General features: G+C 43.5%; 1 protein-coding gene across 8 annotated transcripts in view; it reads right to left on the reverse strand.

Annotated features, from left to right (window-relative positions):
- Positions 1-16,931, reverse strand: part of STARD13 (StAR related lipid transfer domain containing 13) — a 525,698-nt gene that overhangs the window by 23,516 nt on the left and 485,251 nt on the right. For all 8 annotated transcript variants that reach the window (XM_055426262.2, XM_055426261.2, XM_055426259.2 and 5 more), the window contains 2 exons: positions 15,604-15,667; positions 241-1,631 (listed from right to left, as the gene is read on the reverse strand). In XM_055426262.2, the coding sequence (XP_055282237.2) occupies positions 241-1,631; positions 15,604-15,667 (1,455 nt within the window). The remainder of the gene's footprint in view (positions 1-240; positions 1,632-15,603; positions 15,668-16,931) is intronic.

The raw sequence follows: 16,931 nt of genomic DNA on the forward strand, positions 1-16,931 counted from the left end.
TTTTTTTTGCATAAAACGAAGATTGAATTAAAGGGTAAACACTGACAGAAACGAATGTGAGTTAACATGGATTCAATCTGCACAAAAGACATACTCCTGTTCAAATAATTCCCAACTGCATACATCGCTTAGACCAGTGTTAAATATTTAGAAGGTACTCTATAAATGTTTGTTAAATAAACAGACCATAATTATTATGAAATGGATTTAAACCTCATTTCACAAAGCCATGCTACCAACCTGTTTGGCCTGGTCAGAGAGGCCCCTACTCCTGAGTCCCTCCTTTCTCTGACTCCAGCGGCCTCTGACTCAGTAAGAGATGCTCCATCTCTTTCCATGTCACTGGGTGTGGTCCGACCTTCAGAGACAGAGTTGCCTTCAAAATCCAAGGTGATCTGATTGGGAGAGGGGAAAGGGGAGAAGCCAGCCTCTCCGGCACTGTGTGTCTGGGGTTCGGGTAACACGTTTCTGGACCAGTCATCCACCACCTCCTGGAGCCCGTTGACGTGATGGAGGATGTCATCCAGGTGAGGGAAGAGGTCATCCTTCTCCAAGTCCAGAAGGTCCCCGGTGCTGGCGTACAGGTGGGAGCCAGGGACGTTGTCGTAGATGCTGACTCGACTTGCCCTGTGGCAGGACCCCATGAGCCTGGGCTCCCTGGCCCCGGGGCCGGGCTGTCTGCCCAGGGAGATACTCCCGGTCCTCCAGTTCGCCCCGTGGCTGTTGTCCGTTGGAGAGAGGCTTTCGATAGAGAGCGCCTTGGGGAAGGTTCCTGGCTTGTGGTCCTTGGGGACGTGCACCACCAAGTTCTCTTGGGAGTGAAACTCGTGCGCGTGGTGGTTTCGGTCCCCCGCGTCCCGCAGCGCTGTCCCCGACAGCACGTCCAGGTCTTCGAGGTACATGCCCCCGCGCTTGTGGGCCTCCTGGCACCTCCGCTCCTTCAGGCCGGGCGTGCTCCCCCCACTGCTGCTGTTCTCCGAGGGGCTGCTCTCAGCGCCCCACTTGGTGGGGCCGGGAAGCCCGGCACTGCCGGTAGCGGGGGGTGAGTTCTGGAGGTGTCCGTTTGGGATCTGGACGCACTGCATGGCCTTGAAGGACTCGGGCTCCTGCTGCAGCACGGGCCCGCTGATCACCAGGCCCCCGGTCCGCCCCTTGTGCCTTCCCTGCGCGCCTTTCCCTCGCAGCGTTTCCATGCGTTTCAGGAACGACTTGGCTCTGGCCCGGCTGGGCTTCTCATTCTTTGGGTGCAAAGGGTGCTGGAGCCCGTCTTTGGGGGACGGCAGGAGGCTGTTGCCCACTAGCGCGGCGTCCAGCATGACCGGGCCGTCGGCGCAGTACTGCCCGGGGCCCTCGAGGGTCTCCCGGCTGGCACCGTGCCCGGCCGGCTGGCCGCGGCCGTCGCTTCCGCCACTGCTTTCACTGTGAATGGAGCAGACCTCGGGCTCGCTCAGATCCGTGAGGACGCTTTCACTGCTGGTCGTGTTTCTCATCCTAATGTCTCCCGACGATCCATTTCTGTCTCCTCCAGGAAACAGTGTGTGGAGGTCGTCCACGCGAGACCACCGGCGGCTGGTTCTTTGGAAAGTCCATTTGTTGCTGATGCAGAGATCTTCCTCATCGGAGTCCTCACCCTGGAAAACAGCAATAGGATGCTAATAATGTAAGGGTGGCGGGGGTGGAGAGGGCAGTCTGGGGAGCCTGAGCACGGTACCCCCACCTCGTCCTTCCCTCCCTCTCATGGGTGGACCCTTTTGCTGGTCCCTCCATCACCTTTATTGTCCTGGATGCCCTCTTCCTTTCCAGTAGCTGGAAGATCCCTTCCCAACCCATCCAGCACTCTTCCCTTCAGTTTTCCTTCCTTCCTCCCTAAGAAGCTTCCTGAACCAATTATAGCAGATGTAATTACCATCTGGCTAGCGACTCAGCCACTTCACTTTCACTTTTTACTTTCATGCATTGGAGAAGGAAATGGCAACCCACTCCAGTGTCCTTGCCTGGAGAATCCCAGGGACAGGGGAGCCTGGTGGGCTGCCATCTATGGGGTCGCACAGAGTCGGACATGACTGAAGTGATTTAGCAGCAGCAGCAGCAGACAGGCCAAATATAAAACACCTGCAGTTCTTCCTTTTTGAGTAGAAACTTAATATTGCCATAGAAGGCATTTACTTCTTTCCTTAAATCTCTTTACGGAGCCCATGAGTCAGACATGACTGAGCGACTTCACTTTCACACATTGGAGAAGGAAATGGCAACCCACTCCAGTGTTCTTGCCTGGAGAATCCCAGGGACAGGGGAGCCTGGTGGGCTGCCGTCTATGGGGTCACACAGAGTTGGACACGACTGAAGTGACTTAGCAGCAGCAGCAGCAGCAGGACCATATTCCTAGCTTTCTTCTTCTAAGCCTCAGAGTCACTAGATCTCAAAGCCAATACTCCTTAGTCTCCCAGACTTGATTCTCAGCATATGTTCCCATGTAAGTTAAAAGCCAAATTATCTCCAAATTCCTGGAAGTGGAAATTTGGGAGCCATTCTAGAGATTCCTGGTGGAGGAAAGTCCCATCCCAGCCAGTACCACCGGGCCAGCCTTCTTGTTTTAAATCAGCCCTGGATCTGAGTACCTTCCTGGGACATGGATATCTGGGTGCTATGGCCCCACAATTTTGCCCTGTCATACACCTCATACGTTTCCTTATGGCTGGGTTCTGCCTGAATTTGTAGCCCCTGAGACAGGAGAGTCTGGATTCCCTGAATCCAGAGATGGCTTTCTTTATCTTTGTAAATCCCTGGGCCCGGCCCAGCACAGACGTATAAATAATTTACTTTCCAGATGAACTGGATCATCCATTCCTTCCTCCTCTTCATTATCTGTATTACCAAGACCTGACTCTGAAATGGTTCTCAAATCTGCTCCCTGGTTCCATATCTTCACTCTCATTCCCCAGTGCGGGCCCTTGGCACCTCTGGCTGGGTTATTACAGTAAAAACCGGGCCAATATCCTCTCCATCTAAATGGCTTTCCACAGTGTAATCCAAGTGCGATCACAGGGTTTCCCAGTTTAGACACTTTCCGTTCCCCTTAGCTCTGTGAAGTCTGGGTATGGAATTTTCAACCTGACTTTCAACCCGACTCCAACGTGCTTTTCTTATTTTAGCGGTTCCTCCCCATCTTCCTGCATTCTACTCCCTGACCTGCAACTAGGCCCAACCCCCAGCTCTGTGACAGGATTAGAAGCCTAAAGGTTTATATGGTCCCCCGTCCTTCCTTGGTCCCTGACCGTTCCTGGGTGCTCAGCTTCATGGGTCTCTTTGAAGCCTCCCTGACAGCCCCAGGGCAGTGACTGTGCTTCCACTGTGCTCCTCTAGCATTCAGTTTAGATCTTTACTGTAACATTTGTTATAAAGCTATCTTAATCTCATGTCCCAAGCACCTACTCTCAACTGTTACAGATAAACTCATCAGGGCCAGGGCCTGCGTTTCTGTGTTGTGTTCATCTTTATATCCTCCCCAATGCCGAGCAGAGAGTAACTGCTCTCTTTCTTTCTATATGTGTATATATATATATATTAATTGGACTAAGTGTTATTTCACTTTACTTTGGCATCCAGTTCTAAGACCTGGTTGCCCGCGCAAGCAGTACCAGTTAGACTTAGGTGACTGTCTGAAAGTTGCTTACTCTCTCCAAAGTGCATTTCTATCATTTATAAAATGGGACTGAAAATCGGTTCTGCATCACAGGTTTGCTTCGGGGATTACATGAAATAATGCACTGACTAATCCTTCACTGAGGGGTATTTTGCTTATTTGTTATTTTCTCATGTTTGTTCAGTTGCGTCTGTCCTTCCTGTCCGTGTAAGACAGATGTCTTATCCATCTTTCTATATATCTGGAATCCACCTTAACTCCTCTGGACATCGCAATATATTGTCTTCAAGGAAAAATAAACAGATGCTCAGTCAGTGAATGTGGGATCCTTCCATTCTTATTCCCTGGAAATCTAGGTTCACAGGGATTAAACTAAATGACAGATTTGAACTTTCAAGTATAAGGTGGAGGAGAGTATAAAACCATGGCAATCACAGAGAATTTCATAGCTGTGGCAGCATGGTGGGAAATTAGCTTTGAGTTTTAAAAAAGTTGCATAAAACTTTGGCGAAAGAGCTTAAAAAGTTGCACAAATGGAAAAGGGGCAAGACTCTGGGATGAAGACTCAAAAATATCCTTTCTTCATAGCATTTTTCTACCTCCTTTTTCCCTGTGATGGATACAATAAACCCTGACATCTGAGGGCCATTTAAATATCAGGTACTGTGACAGTTTGAAGGTTGAGTTTATTGGATTTTCATGTCATATTTCAGGAAGCTAGGAGAAGTTGATATTAAGTAAATATTCTGAAAAAAACCTTTTAGCAAATAGTTTCTGAGAAGGCAAAAGAAGGATATGCTTTTAAAGAAAATACAGATATTTTAAAATAGAAACTATAACATTTAGTGTTGGCTCGAATGAGCTCTCTAAAGCAATCCCAAACTTGTTTACTGATGCTAGCAAACCACATACTAGTTGGAGAAAGACTTCTTTATGTTGGTTTAGAAAAGATGCCAAGCCGGGCACTGCGGGCTAGGGATGGAAAGCCCGCTCCTGTCTGCTGGGCTCTAAGAGCTTATTATTATACTGGCTCTGGGCAAAAAGAGATATTTACAACCCAACCAAGGCATGTGAAAAAGTGGTAAACTCCTGGGGAAAAAGGCAAACAGTTCAGGGAAATTTTTCAGTATTTAGATGGTTTGAACCAAAACAAACAAACAAAAATCAAAGCAATAAAAAACAAAAATAAAACAGAGAAAAAAGGAAAAGATACCTATCTTCTTTAGTATGCAATTATCAGAGTACATCCAGAGGGTATTGACATGATTCTGAGTCTATTTTTTCCCACTGGCGCAGGATCTTTGAAACTACTGATAGTGATATACAATAAGAAATACATTTTTTAGTTATAAATGGGTACTAGAGATGCAAGGTAAAACACCATAAATATAATGAACACTGTGTATGTTATTTATGAAAGTTGTTAAGTGAGTAGGTCCTAAGAGTTCTCATTACAAAGAAAAACATTTTTTTTTCTTCTATTTTTTAGCATTGTATCTCTGGGATGATGGATATTCACTGAACCTACTGTGGTAGTCATAATGTATGTCAGTCAAATCACGCTGCACACTTTAAACTGATACAGTGCTATATGTCAAATATATCTCAATAAAACTGAAGAAGAAAGGAAGTTAATACAGCACTGATAACAGTATGTGGAGCATACTAAGTGCTCAATACATGTTGCTGCTGCTAAGTCACTTCAGTTGTGGCCGACTCTGTGCGACCCCATAGACGGAAGCCCACCAGGCTCCCCCTTCCCTGGGATTCTCCAGGCAAGAACACTGGAGTGGGTTGCCATTTCCTTCTCCAATGTGTGAAAGTGAAAAGTGAAAGTGAAGTCGCTCAGTCGTGTCCGACCCTTAGCGACCCCATGGACTGCAGCCTACCAGGCTCCTCCATCCATGGGATTTTCTAGGCAAGAGTACTGGAGTGGCTTGCCATTGCCTTCTCCGCAATACATGTTAGCTATTCATTAAAAGAAAAAACTCCAGCACAACTCAAGGCACCTATTCAAATTACACTAAAGCTAAATAAACAAATACATAAATTTATGCTATCACAGTTAGCTTTATCCTCTGATATTTTATATTCTAGTTTAGTCCATTTCATTTTTTTTTTTAATGTTGTTTGCAACCCACCAGATTCATCTGATAACCTACCAATGGGCCTTGATTCACAGCATGAAAAACACCACAGTTTTAGTTTTTTATATACTCACGGCCCAGCAGATGGTCAGGGACATAGTAGACTCTCCAATAATAAATGTAAGGTGTACTCTTTAGGAGATGATCAGATTTCATTTTTTTTTCTTTTTTTGAGGCTAAACACAATTAGTTTGTGATTATTTAGAAATGCAAAATAGAAACCTCTAGGAGTCAGATGTTTTTATGAGAAAAAGACACACCAAACTAACTTTATTCTCTTATCTCAATGATTTAGTAAACCAGGGAAATACTAGGGACACGGTGTGTCTGGATTTCAGCCAGGAACTGACAAAAGGCCAAGACGCCAAACTGCTGGAGGCTACAGAGCGTTTTGTGAGTAGCCGGTTGAGTAACTCCACCAGAGAGGGTGATGGAAAGACTGAAAGCAAATGACGCAGGACGCCTTCAGGCTGTGTCCATTTTAAGAGTAAGTTGAATGAGTCAGAAGGATTCATGTTTTTAAACTGTGAAGATGGCACAGATTACTCACCAGGTGACCTTTTTCGTTGCTGTTTATTTTTAATTGGAGGACGACTGCTTTACAATGTTGTGTTAGTTTCTGCTGTGCAATGAAGTGAATCAGCTATAAGTATACACATGTCTGCTCACTTCTGGACCTCCCTTCCATTCAGGTCTCACTAAGTGATCTTAAGCAAGGCACCTACTTTGAGACTTGATTTTCTTAGCTGTAAAATGGACATGATAACAACCCACATCCGGCATGGTTTGCCAATAGACTCAAATGAGATTATATGTGAAAATGCCAGATAAATCTTAAAGTGCAAGATGAAACTAATTATTGTTGTTAGAGAATACTGATTTGAGATGCATAATGATCTTAACAGAATTGAAGGATGGCTGTTAATAAGATGAAATTTCATGAAGTTAAACACGAAGAACTTAACTTCACAAGTCTATTACAGGATGTGTGGGATGGAACGGTCTTCGTTCCTATCAATAGTCTTAAGAGTTGTAGCAGATTTAGGCTTAATATGAGTTAACCATGAAATGTGGTAACCAAACCAAGACATCCACCTCAGGATATCTGACCAAAAGCATGGATCTCAACACTTGGGAGGTGCAGCCCCACTGTATTCTGCACCAGTAACATACGTTAGGAACAACGGGCCACAGCTTAAGGGGCGCATGGAATGGGATATATTTCCAGAGTAGAGCAATCAGGTTGGCCAGTGATCTTAGACACCACAACCTTCTGTGAAGGATGATTGAAAGGACTAATGGTTTGGTTTAGAAAAAAGGAACTCGAGAACAGTACAACTCAAAGTGTGTCAAGAGGCTGACAGTCCCCTAACCAGTCTTCAGTGAGGTGAGTTCAGACACTGAGAGTAAGTATTAAAACCATTTGTCACCACTTGGCATGGCTGTGCTATCCAAGTTCATGATCACTGGACTTGTTTTACTAAACGGGGTTGAGACCAGCTTGTGTGTTAGGCTCACAAGGTCCATGTTACATGTGACATTTCAAGATCAGTTTACCTTACATAACCCAGAGTGTATAATGTACAGGATCCATTGTTTTACAGAAAGACTATTGTAGAAACTAGCTAGTGACTGTGGATTAAAGATGAATTTTGACAATATAGCATCACTTACTTCATTTTGGTAAAAGTAAAAAAGAACAGCCAAAGCTTTTAGAAATTACTTTTAAAACCTCTTTATTTTTATTTTTTTAAATGTGTATCATTTTTGAAGTCATTACTGAATTTGCTACAGTATTGTTTTTGTTTTATGTTTTGTTTTTTTTGGCTGCAAAGCATGTGGGATCTTAGGGATTGAGTCTGCACCCCCCAATTTGGAAGGCAGAGTCTTAACCACTGGACCATGAGGTAAGCCCCACTCAACATATTCTGTGAGACTGGCTTCTTTATGATGGTTAATATTAAAACAAAGAAGCATTTGAGATACACATTTTCCCCTCTGAGTGGTTTCTGTCAATCAAACCTAAATTTGATAACAAACAGAAAACTCACCATCGGGAATACTCATAGTCACAGTGTTTGATTGAAATGTGTGTATAGACATTTAACATGGGGAATTGGTATTTCAAGTAAACTTTTTGTTTAGTTCTGACAGCTGAACAACAGAAAAAAAGTTGCAAATGCAATCGTGATTCTTCATATTAATTGCCTAAGTGTACACTTTTAGTAAAAATATGAACAATTTTTGTAATTCTTTTCTGTTTCCTGTTATATTTGTTCCAGTTATACTTATTGGACTGCAATTTTGTATCTGCAAAGTCTAATAAAACGTTTAGTCTTGTATTTTCTCTAGTACAATCATTAGAAATTAATCTAATGATTGTATCATTCATATTTCTAATATCATTCATGTTTCTAATAATTGTTTTGTAATGAATCTTACAAAAGTATCTTGGTCAGTGGCAGGCTGGGAATTTTTTAAAAAATCGATCATTCACTGTAGACAGTTTAAGAAACTTTGTTCTAGATTGAACAGAGGTCAGAAAACTTTCTGTAAAGGGCCAGATAGTAAATATTAGAACATTACAACTACTCAACTCTGCCTTTGCAGCCAAAAGAATGGGTGTGGCTTTATTCCAGTACAACTTTCTTTACCATATCAGGAGCAGTAGCTTGCTGAGCTCTGGTCTAGACAAAGAAGAAATCCATATTCTGTGCCTCTCCAGAGAGAAAAGTTGGAATCAGACGGGCACGTTTACATCAAGTCAACTTTTAGTTTATTACATGGAAGACTTCCAGTAGTTAGGAAAAAATAAATTGCCTTACATTTTAATGAACTCAAGTCTAGATGCTTATAAACAGAAGCTGAGTGAATTGTTGGATGCTCTATGCTGGATAGGAGGTTGGAAAAGATGAGTGAAGAGCTCCTCTCACTCAAAGATCCAGGTTTGAGGATATTCACACATAACACTCTTCAGTGTAAGATGTACTGCTTTCCAGCCAAGGGAATGATGGAATGAAATGTAACTTCTCTCATTTGACTCTGCTGTTTGGAGCTGCCAGGTGGTGTCTTATTTGGTGGGACATTTGAGGTTATGAAAGGCAATGGGGGGGAGGGTGCAGGCGGAGGCTCAGACCGGGCCCCCTGACAACAGCTGCAGCTCCTTTGAAATGCCCACGGCATCCAGGCCAGGAGGTGCTGGCTGCAACGTGGCGATTAGTCATGGTTTCTGTGTTGCCTTCCACCTTGGGGTCATGATTTCAGAGAACTTTATTATAACTGTGACTTTAACCAGGACCTGCTTTGGAAGCCGCTCGTCCTCCCTCAGGAAATCTTGGGTAGGAGTCCTGTGTGTGTACGCGTCTCTCTCTTTCCTCATTTAACAGAAATCCTTACTGGAGTCTTCAGTCTCTGACTTTAAATAGAAGCCACATCACATTAACAGACTGTAATGAGGGGATTTTAGTGTTGTCATAAAGCAAGTGTGAATTCTGTCGGTCATAATGAAGAAACAGTTTTCTGAGTAAGAGTAGCTTTGCATGTGCCTTGGCGTTTTTAATTTAGAGGAAACTTCAAACTTCTTTTGACTTTTTCTAAAAAAGTGAGAACAGTCGTAGCTGAAATTATATATGCTTCAGAGACAAATGCCAAAAACAGACACTGCAAAGGGAAGGATTTTGTCTTTTTTAAACAAAATCTGACCATCTCTTTACACTGAAAACAGGAGCCCATATGAGCCCACAGATGTAAGAGGTGGCTGGCTACTCCACAAATACATGGAAATTTAGATGTCTATCTTCCATTAAAGTTGACTGGAGCTGAGTGGCTGAGCCCTCCTGTTCCGAAGCATGGCCCTGCCACTTGCCGCATTGCAAGGGGAGGAGCCTGAGGCCAGAGGAGACCAATGGCTGGGTCCTCAGGCTCTCAGAAATGCGGGGGTTTAGTAAGTCTTTCAGTGAGATGCATGGCCAAGATTGAGGACACCCTACCTGCTTCTCATGGGAAAAGTAATCTTGAATCTTTAGAGGACTGCTTTTCTCTTCTGCAAAGTGGTAAGGTGCAATTTCAGCTGTCCTGGTGCTTTACGAGTGAGTGGCATTTGATGTACAAGGAAAGTGCAATCCTAACTAAGTATGAATGAAGCTTCACCATTGTCATCTATTTGTGGATTTTGTTTTGTTTTTTCTCCCCTGTCTTGGGTCAACCCACCAAACTCTTCAGAATTAAACAAAATCAGGCGAGAACCAAATTCAAAGGAGAGCAGTGAAATTCATGACTCTTTTACCACGAGTGATCCAAAGGTAAATTTCCACGAAGACATTAAATAAATTGTGGACTTGAGTACAAAAAGCAAGAAATATCCCTCTTCTAAAACAACAATAAAAATACCTAATTGTATATATTGCCGAGAAAGCCCTTCCGGGTCTCAGGCTGAGGGCCAGAAGCTCACGACAATACATTTCTGAGTCCCTCTCAAGGGCCAGGAGGGGCAGAACAGCTGGGTTCAGATCCTGCCTGTGCCGTTTCTGAGTGGCTCTGGGCAAGTTACTCGGGTTCCCTGTCCTTTGATCTCTGCATCTGTGACGTGGGGTTAGTGATAAGTAGTGGTACCTGGCATGAATCGGGCACTGTGGGCACCTGCTCACCACACCACAGAGTGATAAGAGGCACACACAGCCTTCCTGAGGCCCTGGAGGGAGAAGCATGACTGTGTTCCCAGGTGGTGAAGCCATTTGGGGATGACATTCTGGGGAATTAAACATGTCTGGGCCTCTGCAGATTAGAGATGAGCGTTATATTTCTGTTTCTTGGATTGATTAAAATAGGGACAAACCCAGAGGAAATGCTACTGTCTTTTTTTTTTTCCTGCCAAACAAACTAATTCCACAGTTGGTTGAAGCTCTTGTGGTGCTTGGTTCTCAAGTTTCACTTTCTACTTTTGATCATTTAGTCTAGTCCTAGTCTGTATTTAGTTGTTTGTTTTTTTGCAGTAAAATAAATGATTGGCTGAAGCTCCAAAACTCTGGCCACCTGAGGCGAGAGCCAACTCATTGGAAACAACCCTGATGCTGGGAAAGACTGAAGGCAAAGGAGAAGAGGGTGACAGAGGTTGAGTTGATTGGACGGTATCACTGACTCAGTGGACGTGAGTTTGAGCAAACTCCGGGAGATAGTGACGGACGTGGAAGCCTGGCGTGCTGCAGTCCTTGGTGCTATGGAGAGCTGGACACAACTGAGAGACTGAACAACAAGAAAGGACTGGTCTGTGACTCGTGTCAGGAGCAGATCACAGGGACACGTGCCACCACCAGGGTCTCCTGTGTAGCTGCTTAGACCACAGCCCCCAATACGCGTCACGGCTAAGATTCATGAGTGGGTGGAGACCACTCACTGGATTTATTTATTTCAAAATTCAAGCCATGAGTCCCTATGTTACAATGTGGAAAGCCCTGTTTTATTCAAGTGCCTGCATCCGTGGGGCCCACAGCTAAGTAGGGGCTGTAAGGGTATATGCCACCATAGCCAACGTAAGGCATAATAAGAACGTCAGAATGGCGAAGGGACCAATTTACAGAGGAGCTTCTGTGAAGGTAACATGGCCTAATGCATGTTATTCAAGCCTGTCCCACATGTGGGTTTTGAAATGCTGATGATAAGGGAGGAATTCAATCACACCACTTGGTTGAAAACAAATCGTGTCATTAGTTTTTGGCATTTGTGTTTGTGATATATAGCAGCTAAGGATCTGCACTGGCAGCTGGACAGACCAGCCACACAGGCGTGGCTGCGCTTGGTTTAATAAGAACCATGTGTTACAACCAAAACAACATCTGACCTTCCTGCTTCAAACAGTGTGTGTACTTCTCAAGGGCTCTATTCAGCCAGACAGCTGTTGGGACGTTTATTCCCACATTTTTCATTTTTCTTTGACCCGGACAAATTGCCCATGTTTTAATATATTCTCTGGATATTGTTTTTCACCATTTTACCTCCTTCGCTTGAATCTTTGGTTCCTAGCTCAAACCCCAAATTGTTTTGAAGGTGAGGTCAACCAAAATTCATTTGCGCTTTCTTTGGGTGCTATTTTAGAGCAGAAATTCAGGCTAAAGTTATTTTTAAAGATTTGGTTACTCGGGAGTGACTTAAAATCCATGGGCTGTAATGACTTCTCTGTGTAGACCAGAATAAAGAACACTTTCTTACAACTCAGGGATGTTTTCTCTGCTTCCTCAAAATATAGTAAGCCTTGACTTGTTACATACTAAAGATGTGAAATGAAAAAAGTAGCTAACAATTTTAATTCTGAGTTTCCTAAAAGGATCAATTAAAGAGAGGTCTTTCAGCACAGTGGTTATGGGCCTCAGTTTTGGAGTCAGACACATTTGAAGTTGAAACCCTGCTCCTCCACCAGCTAATAGATCACAGGCAGGGACTTAGCCAGTTCGGATATTATTTTCCTTCTCTAGAAAACAGAGACCCTCTGCCACAATGCATGAAATGTCATAACATCAGTTCAGTTCAGTCGCTCAGTCGTGTCCGACTCTCCGCGACTCCATGAATTACAGCACGCCAGGCCTCCATGTCCATCACCAACTCCCGGAGTACATTCAAACTCATGTCCACAGAGTCGGTGATGCCATCCAGCCATCTCATTCTCCATCGTCCCCTTCTCCTCCCGCCCCCAACCTTTCCCAGCAGCAGAGTCTTTTCCAGTGAGTCAACTCGTCGCATGAGGTGGCCAAAGTATTGGAGTTTCAGCTTTAGCATCAGTCCCTCCAATGAACATCCAGGATTGATCTCCTTCAGAATGGACTGGTTGGATCTCCTTGCAGTCCAAGGGATTCTCAAGAGTCTTCTCCAACACCACAGTTCAAAAGCATCGATTCTTATTCTTCGGTGATCAGCCTTCTTCACAGTCCAACTCTCACATCCATACATGACCACGGGAAAAACCATTGCCTTGACTAGACGGACCTTGGTTGGCAAAGTAATGTCTCTGCTTTTTAATATACTATCAAGGTTGGTCATAACTTTCCTTCCAAGGAGCAAGCGTCTTTTAATTTCATGGCTGCAATCAGCATCTGCAGTGATTTTGGAGCCCAAAAAAATAAAGTCTGACACTGTTTCCACTGTTTTTCCATCTATTTCCCATGAAGTGATGGGACCAGATGCCATGATCTTTGTTTTCTGAATGTTGAGCTTCAAGCCAACCTTTTCACTCTCCTCTTTCACTTTCACCAAGAGGCTTTTGAGTTCCTCTTCACTTTCTGCCATAAGGGTAGTGTCATCTGCATATCTGAGGTTATTGATATTTCTCCCAGCAATCTTGATTCCAGCTTGTGCTTCTTCCAGCCCAGCGTTCCTCATGATGTACTCTGCATATAAGTTAAATAAGCAAGGTGACAATATACAACCTTGACGTACACCTTTTCCTATTTGGAACCAGTCTGTTGTTTCATGTACAGTTCTAACTGTTGCTTCCTGATCTGCATACAGGTTTCTCAAGAGGCAGGTCAGGTGGTCTGGGATTCCCATCTCTTTCAGAATGTTCCACAGTTTATTGTGATCCACACAGTCAAAGGCTTTGGCATAGTCAATGAAGCAGAAATAGATGTTTTTCTGAAACTCTCTTGCTTTCTCCATGATCCAGCGGATGTTGGCAATTTGATCTCTGGTGCCTCTGCCTTTTCTAAAACCTGCTTGAACATCTGGGAGTTCACGGTTCACATATTGCTGAAGCCTGGCTTGGAGAATTTTGAGCATGACTTTACTAGCGTGTGAGATGAGTGCAATTGTGCGGTAGTTTGAGCATTCTTTGGCATTGCCTTTCTTTGGGATTGGAATGAAGACTGACCTCTTCCAGTTCTGTGGCCACTGCTGAGTTTTCCAAATCTGCTGGCATATTGAGTGCAGTACTTTCACAGCATCATCTTTCAAGACTTGAAATAGCTCAACTGGAATTCCATCACCTCCACTAGCTTTGTTAGTAGTGATGCTTTCTAAGGCCCACTTGACTTCACATTCCAAGATGTCTGGCTCTAGGTCAGTGATCACGTTATCGTGACTATCTTGGTCGTGAAGATCTTTTTTGTACAGTTCTTCTGTGTATTCCTGCCACCTCTTCTTAATATCTTCTGCTTCTGTTAGGTCCATACCATTTCTGTCCTTTATTGAGCCCATCTTTGCATGAAATGTTCCCTTGGAATCTCTAATTTTCTTGAAGAGGTCTCTTGTTTTTCCTATTCTGTTGTTTTCCTCTATTTCTTTGCATTGATCACTGAGGAAGTCTTTCTTATCTCTCCTTGCTATTCTTTGGAACTCTGCATTCAGATGCTTATATCTTTCCTTTTCTCCTTTGCTTTTCGCCTCTCTTCTTTTCACAGCTATTTGTAAGGCCTCCTCAGACAGCCATTTTGCTTGTTTGCATTTCTTTTCCATGGGGATGGTCTTGGTCCCTGTCTCCTGTACAATGTCACGAACCTCCGTCCAGAGTTCATCAGGCACTCTATCAATCAGATCTAGTCCCTTAAATCTATTTCTCACTTCCACTGTATAATCATAAGGGATTTGATTGAGGTCATATCTGAATGGTCTAGTGGTTTTCCCTACTTTCTTCAATTTAAGTCTGAACTTCACAATAAGGAGTTCATGATCTGAGCCACAGTCAGCTCCTGGTCTTGTTTTCGCTAACTGTATACAGCTTCTCCATCTTTGGTTGCAAAGAATATAATCAATCTGATTTCGGTGTTGACCATCTGGTGATGTCCATGTGTAGAGTCTTCCCTTGTGTTGTTGGAAGAGGGTGTTTGCTATGACCAGTGCGTTCTCTTGACAAAACTCTATTAGCCTTTGCCCTGCTTCATTCCGTGCTCCAAGGCCAAATTTGCCAGTTACTCCAGGTGTTTCTTGACTTCCTACTTTTGCATTCCAGTCCCCTATAATGAAAAGGACATCTTTTTTGGGTGTTAGTTCTAAAAGGTCTTGTAGGTCTTCATAGAACCGATTAACTTCAGCTTCTTCAGCATTACTGGTTGGGGCGTAGGCCTGGATTACTGTAATATTGAATGGTTTGCCTTGGAAACGAACAGAAATCATTCTGTCATTTTTAAGATTGCATAGTTTGTGGAAAACAGTAAGTGCTCAATAAAGTATAGCTTTGTTTCAGAACTGAAATCTCCAGCCTTACTCCTAAAGAGAGAAAAATGCCTGCAAAATCCTATAAGAGAGAGGAAGTGTAGTGACTCAGGAAACTGAAGGACATTACCTGTGACTAGAGAAAAGGCAAGGGGTGAGAATGGAGAGATGGGGCAAGTTCTGAATCCTGTTGTTACCCTCTCCCTCCACCCACTCAACCACGATGAAATGAACCAGCCTGACAGTGAACACATCCTGAACTGCACTTGAAATAAAATGCCATAGGAAGGAATGAAGCAGAAGACACCTGGCATGACCCACCTCATAGATTCTGTTCTGCATTCTCTTAATCTACAAATCACTGGAGAACGCTAGTCTAATATGGAGTGGATATTTACAGCTAAACAAACTTCTGAAAGATCGTCATAAGCAAGGCATTTTACGTTTGTATGCAAACTCTCTGATCAAAACTAAAGCAAAGTGAAACAGATGTTAGCCTAGGTTCCTATCAGGCTTATTCATGATGCTTATGATAAAACGAGATATTTGGAGAATAAACACATAGACGGTCAGTCATTTCAGAATTTTGGTTAGGTTCGTGTTGTTTTTAATCTGTGAATACAGCTTGTCCTGCTGGTACAGCCATGCTCTTAGTAAGGTGTAGTAAGTTGTACCTACCTTTTTCCTTTGGAAGTTCACATCAAGTTTCATTGAGGCACACTTGTTCAATGTATTTAGTCGTCTAAAAAGAAAGAAAAATGTGATCATTGCTATCACTAATGAACCTAAATCTTTCCAGTTTGATGATTCTCATCGGTTGCCAGTGAAGTTGAAAGTGCAGAAACAACCAATCACATCCCAAGAAAGGACTCTACCCAGAGATGGTACATGATAAAGGGTTCCCTTTTGTTCTCCAGCCTCCAGACCTGAGAGGATCTTCCATGAAGCTTACCAATCCCTGCTGCTTCCCTTTCCATCATTCTTGGAACGTAATTCATGGGAAGTAATTTTAAGCCATATTTTCACCAGCCCCTCATTTCATCTGACCTTCTCTCCAGTCTATCCTGCTAATCCCCAAATTTGGATCAATTCAACCATCTCTCTTCTCTCCTGCTCTTGTGTATAAATGGGAAAATAACTCACATTATAGTGCTGAATTATATATGCCATGAACTGAATTGTGTCCTCCCCAAATTCACAGTTTGAAGCCCTAAACCCCAATGTGATTGTATTTGGAATACGAAATGATTAAGGTTAAATGAAGTCATAAGGTAGAGCCTTAATCCAAAAGAATTAATGTCTTTAAAGGAAGAGACTGATTCAATGGACATGAACTTGGGCAAACTCTGGGAGATGGTGAGGGACAGGGAAGCCTGGCATGCTTCAGTCCATGGGGTTGCAAAAAGTCAGACACGACTTGGTGACTGAACAAAGGATGAGATAGCAGAGTACTCCCTCCCTCTCTCTCAATCAGCCATGGGAGGACACGGCAAGGAGGGGGCTGTCTGCAAGCTAGGAAGACTCCTCACCAGAAACCAAACCTCACTGGCTCCTTGATCTTGGACTTCCCAGCCTCCAGAACTGTGAGAAAATAAACTTCTATTGTTTAAGGCACCCAGTCTGTGGTATTTTGTTTTAGCAGTCTGCGATGACTAGTACATAGCAATACTTACATTTTGAAATTCTCCCTCAGCTGGGCTCCTCAAATTGCTACCCAGCATTTATTTCATTTTTTCTCTCTGTTGGCATTCACTCTCAGATCACAAAAAATATCACAATTCCTCAACAGACCATTGCCAGTGAGAAAATACAGCTTAAGTCATTAATTCTTTTAACAGTTCTTTCCTTCATCATAAGAAATGTTCATATTCTTTTTTAAAAATATTTTTCTTTCTTTATTTGACTGTATGGCATGCAAACTCTTAGTCGTAGCATGAGGGATCTAGTTGCCTGACTAGGGATTGAACCCAGGTTCCCAGCATTGGGAGCATGGAGTCTTAGCCACT

The sequence above is a fragment of the Moschus berezovskii genome, chromosome 13, assembly GCF_049115385.1.
Source record: "Moschus berezovskii isolate FMDL1 chromosome 13, NW_MosBer_1.0, whole genome shotgun sequence".
NCBI classification, from domain to species: domain Eukaryota; kingdom Metazoa; phylum Chordata; class Mammalia; order Artiodactyla; family Moschidae; genus Moschus; species Moschus berezovskii.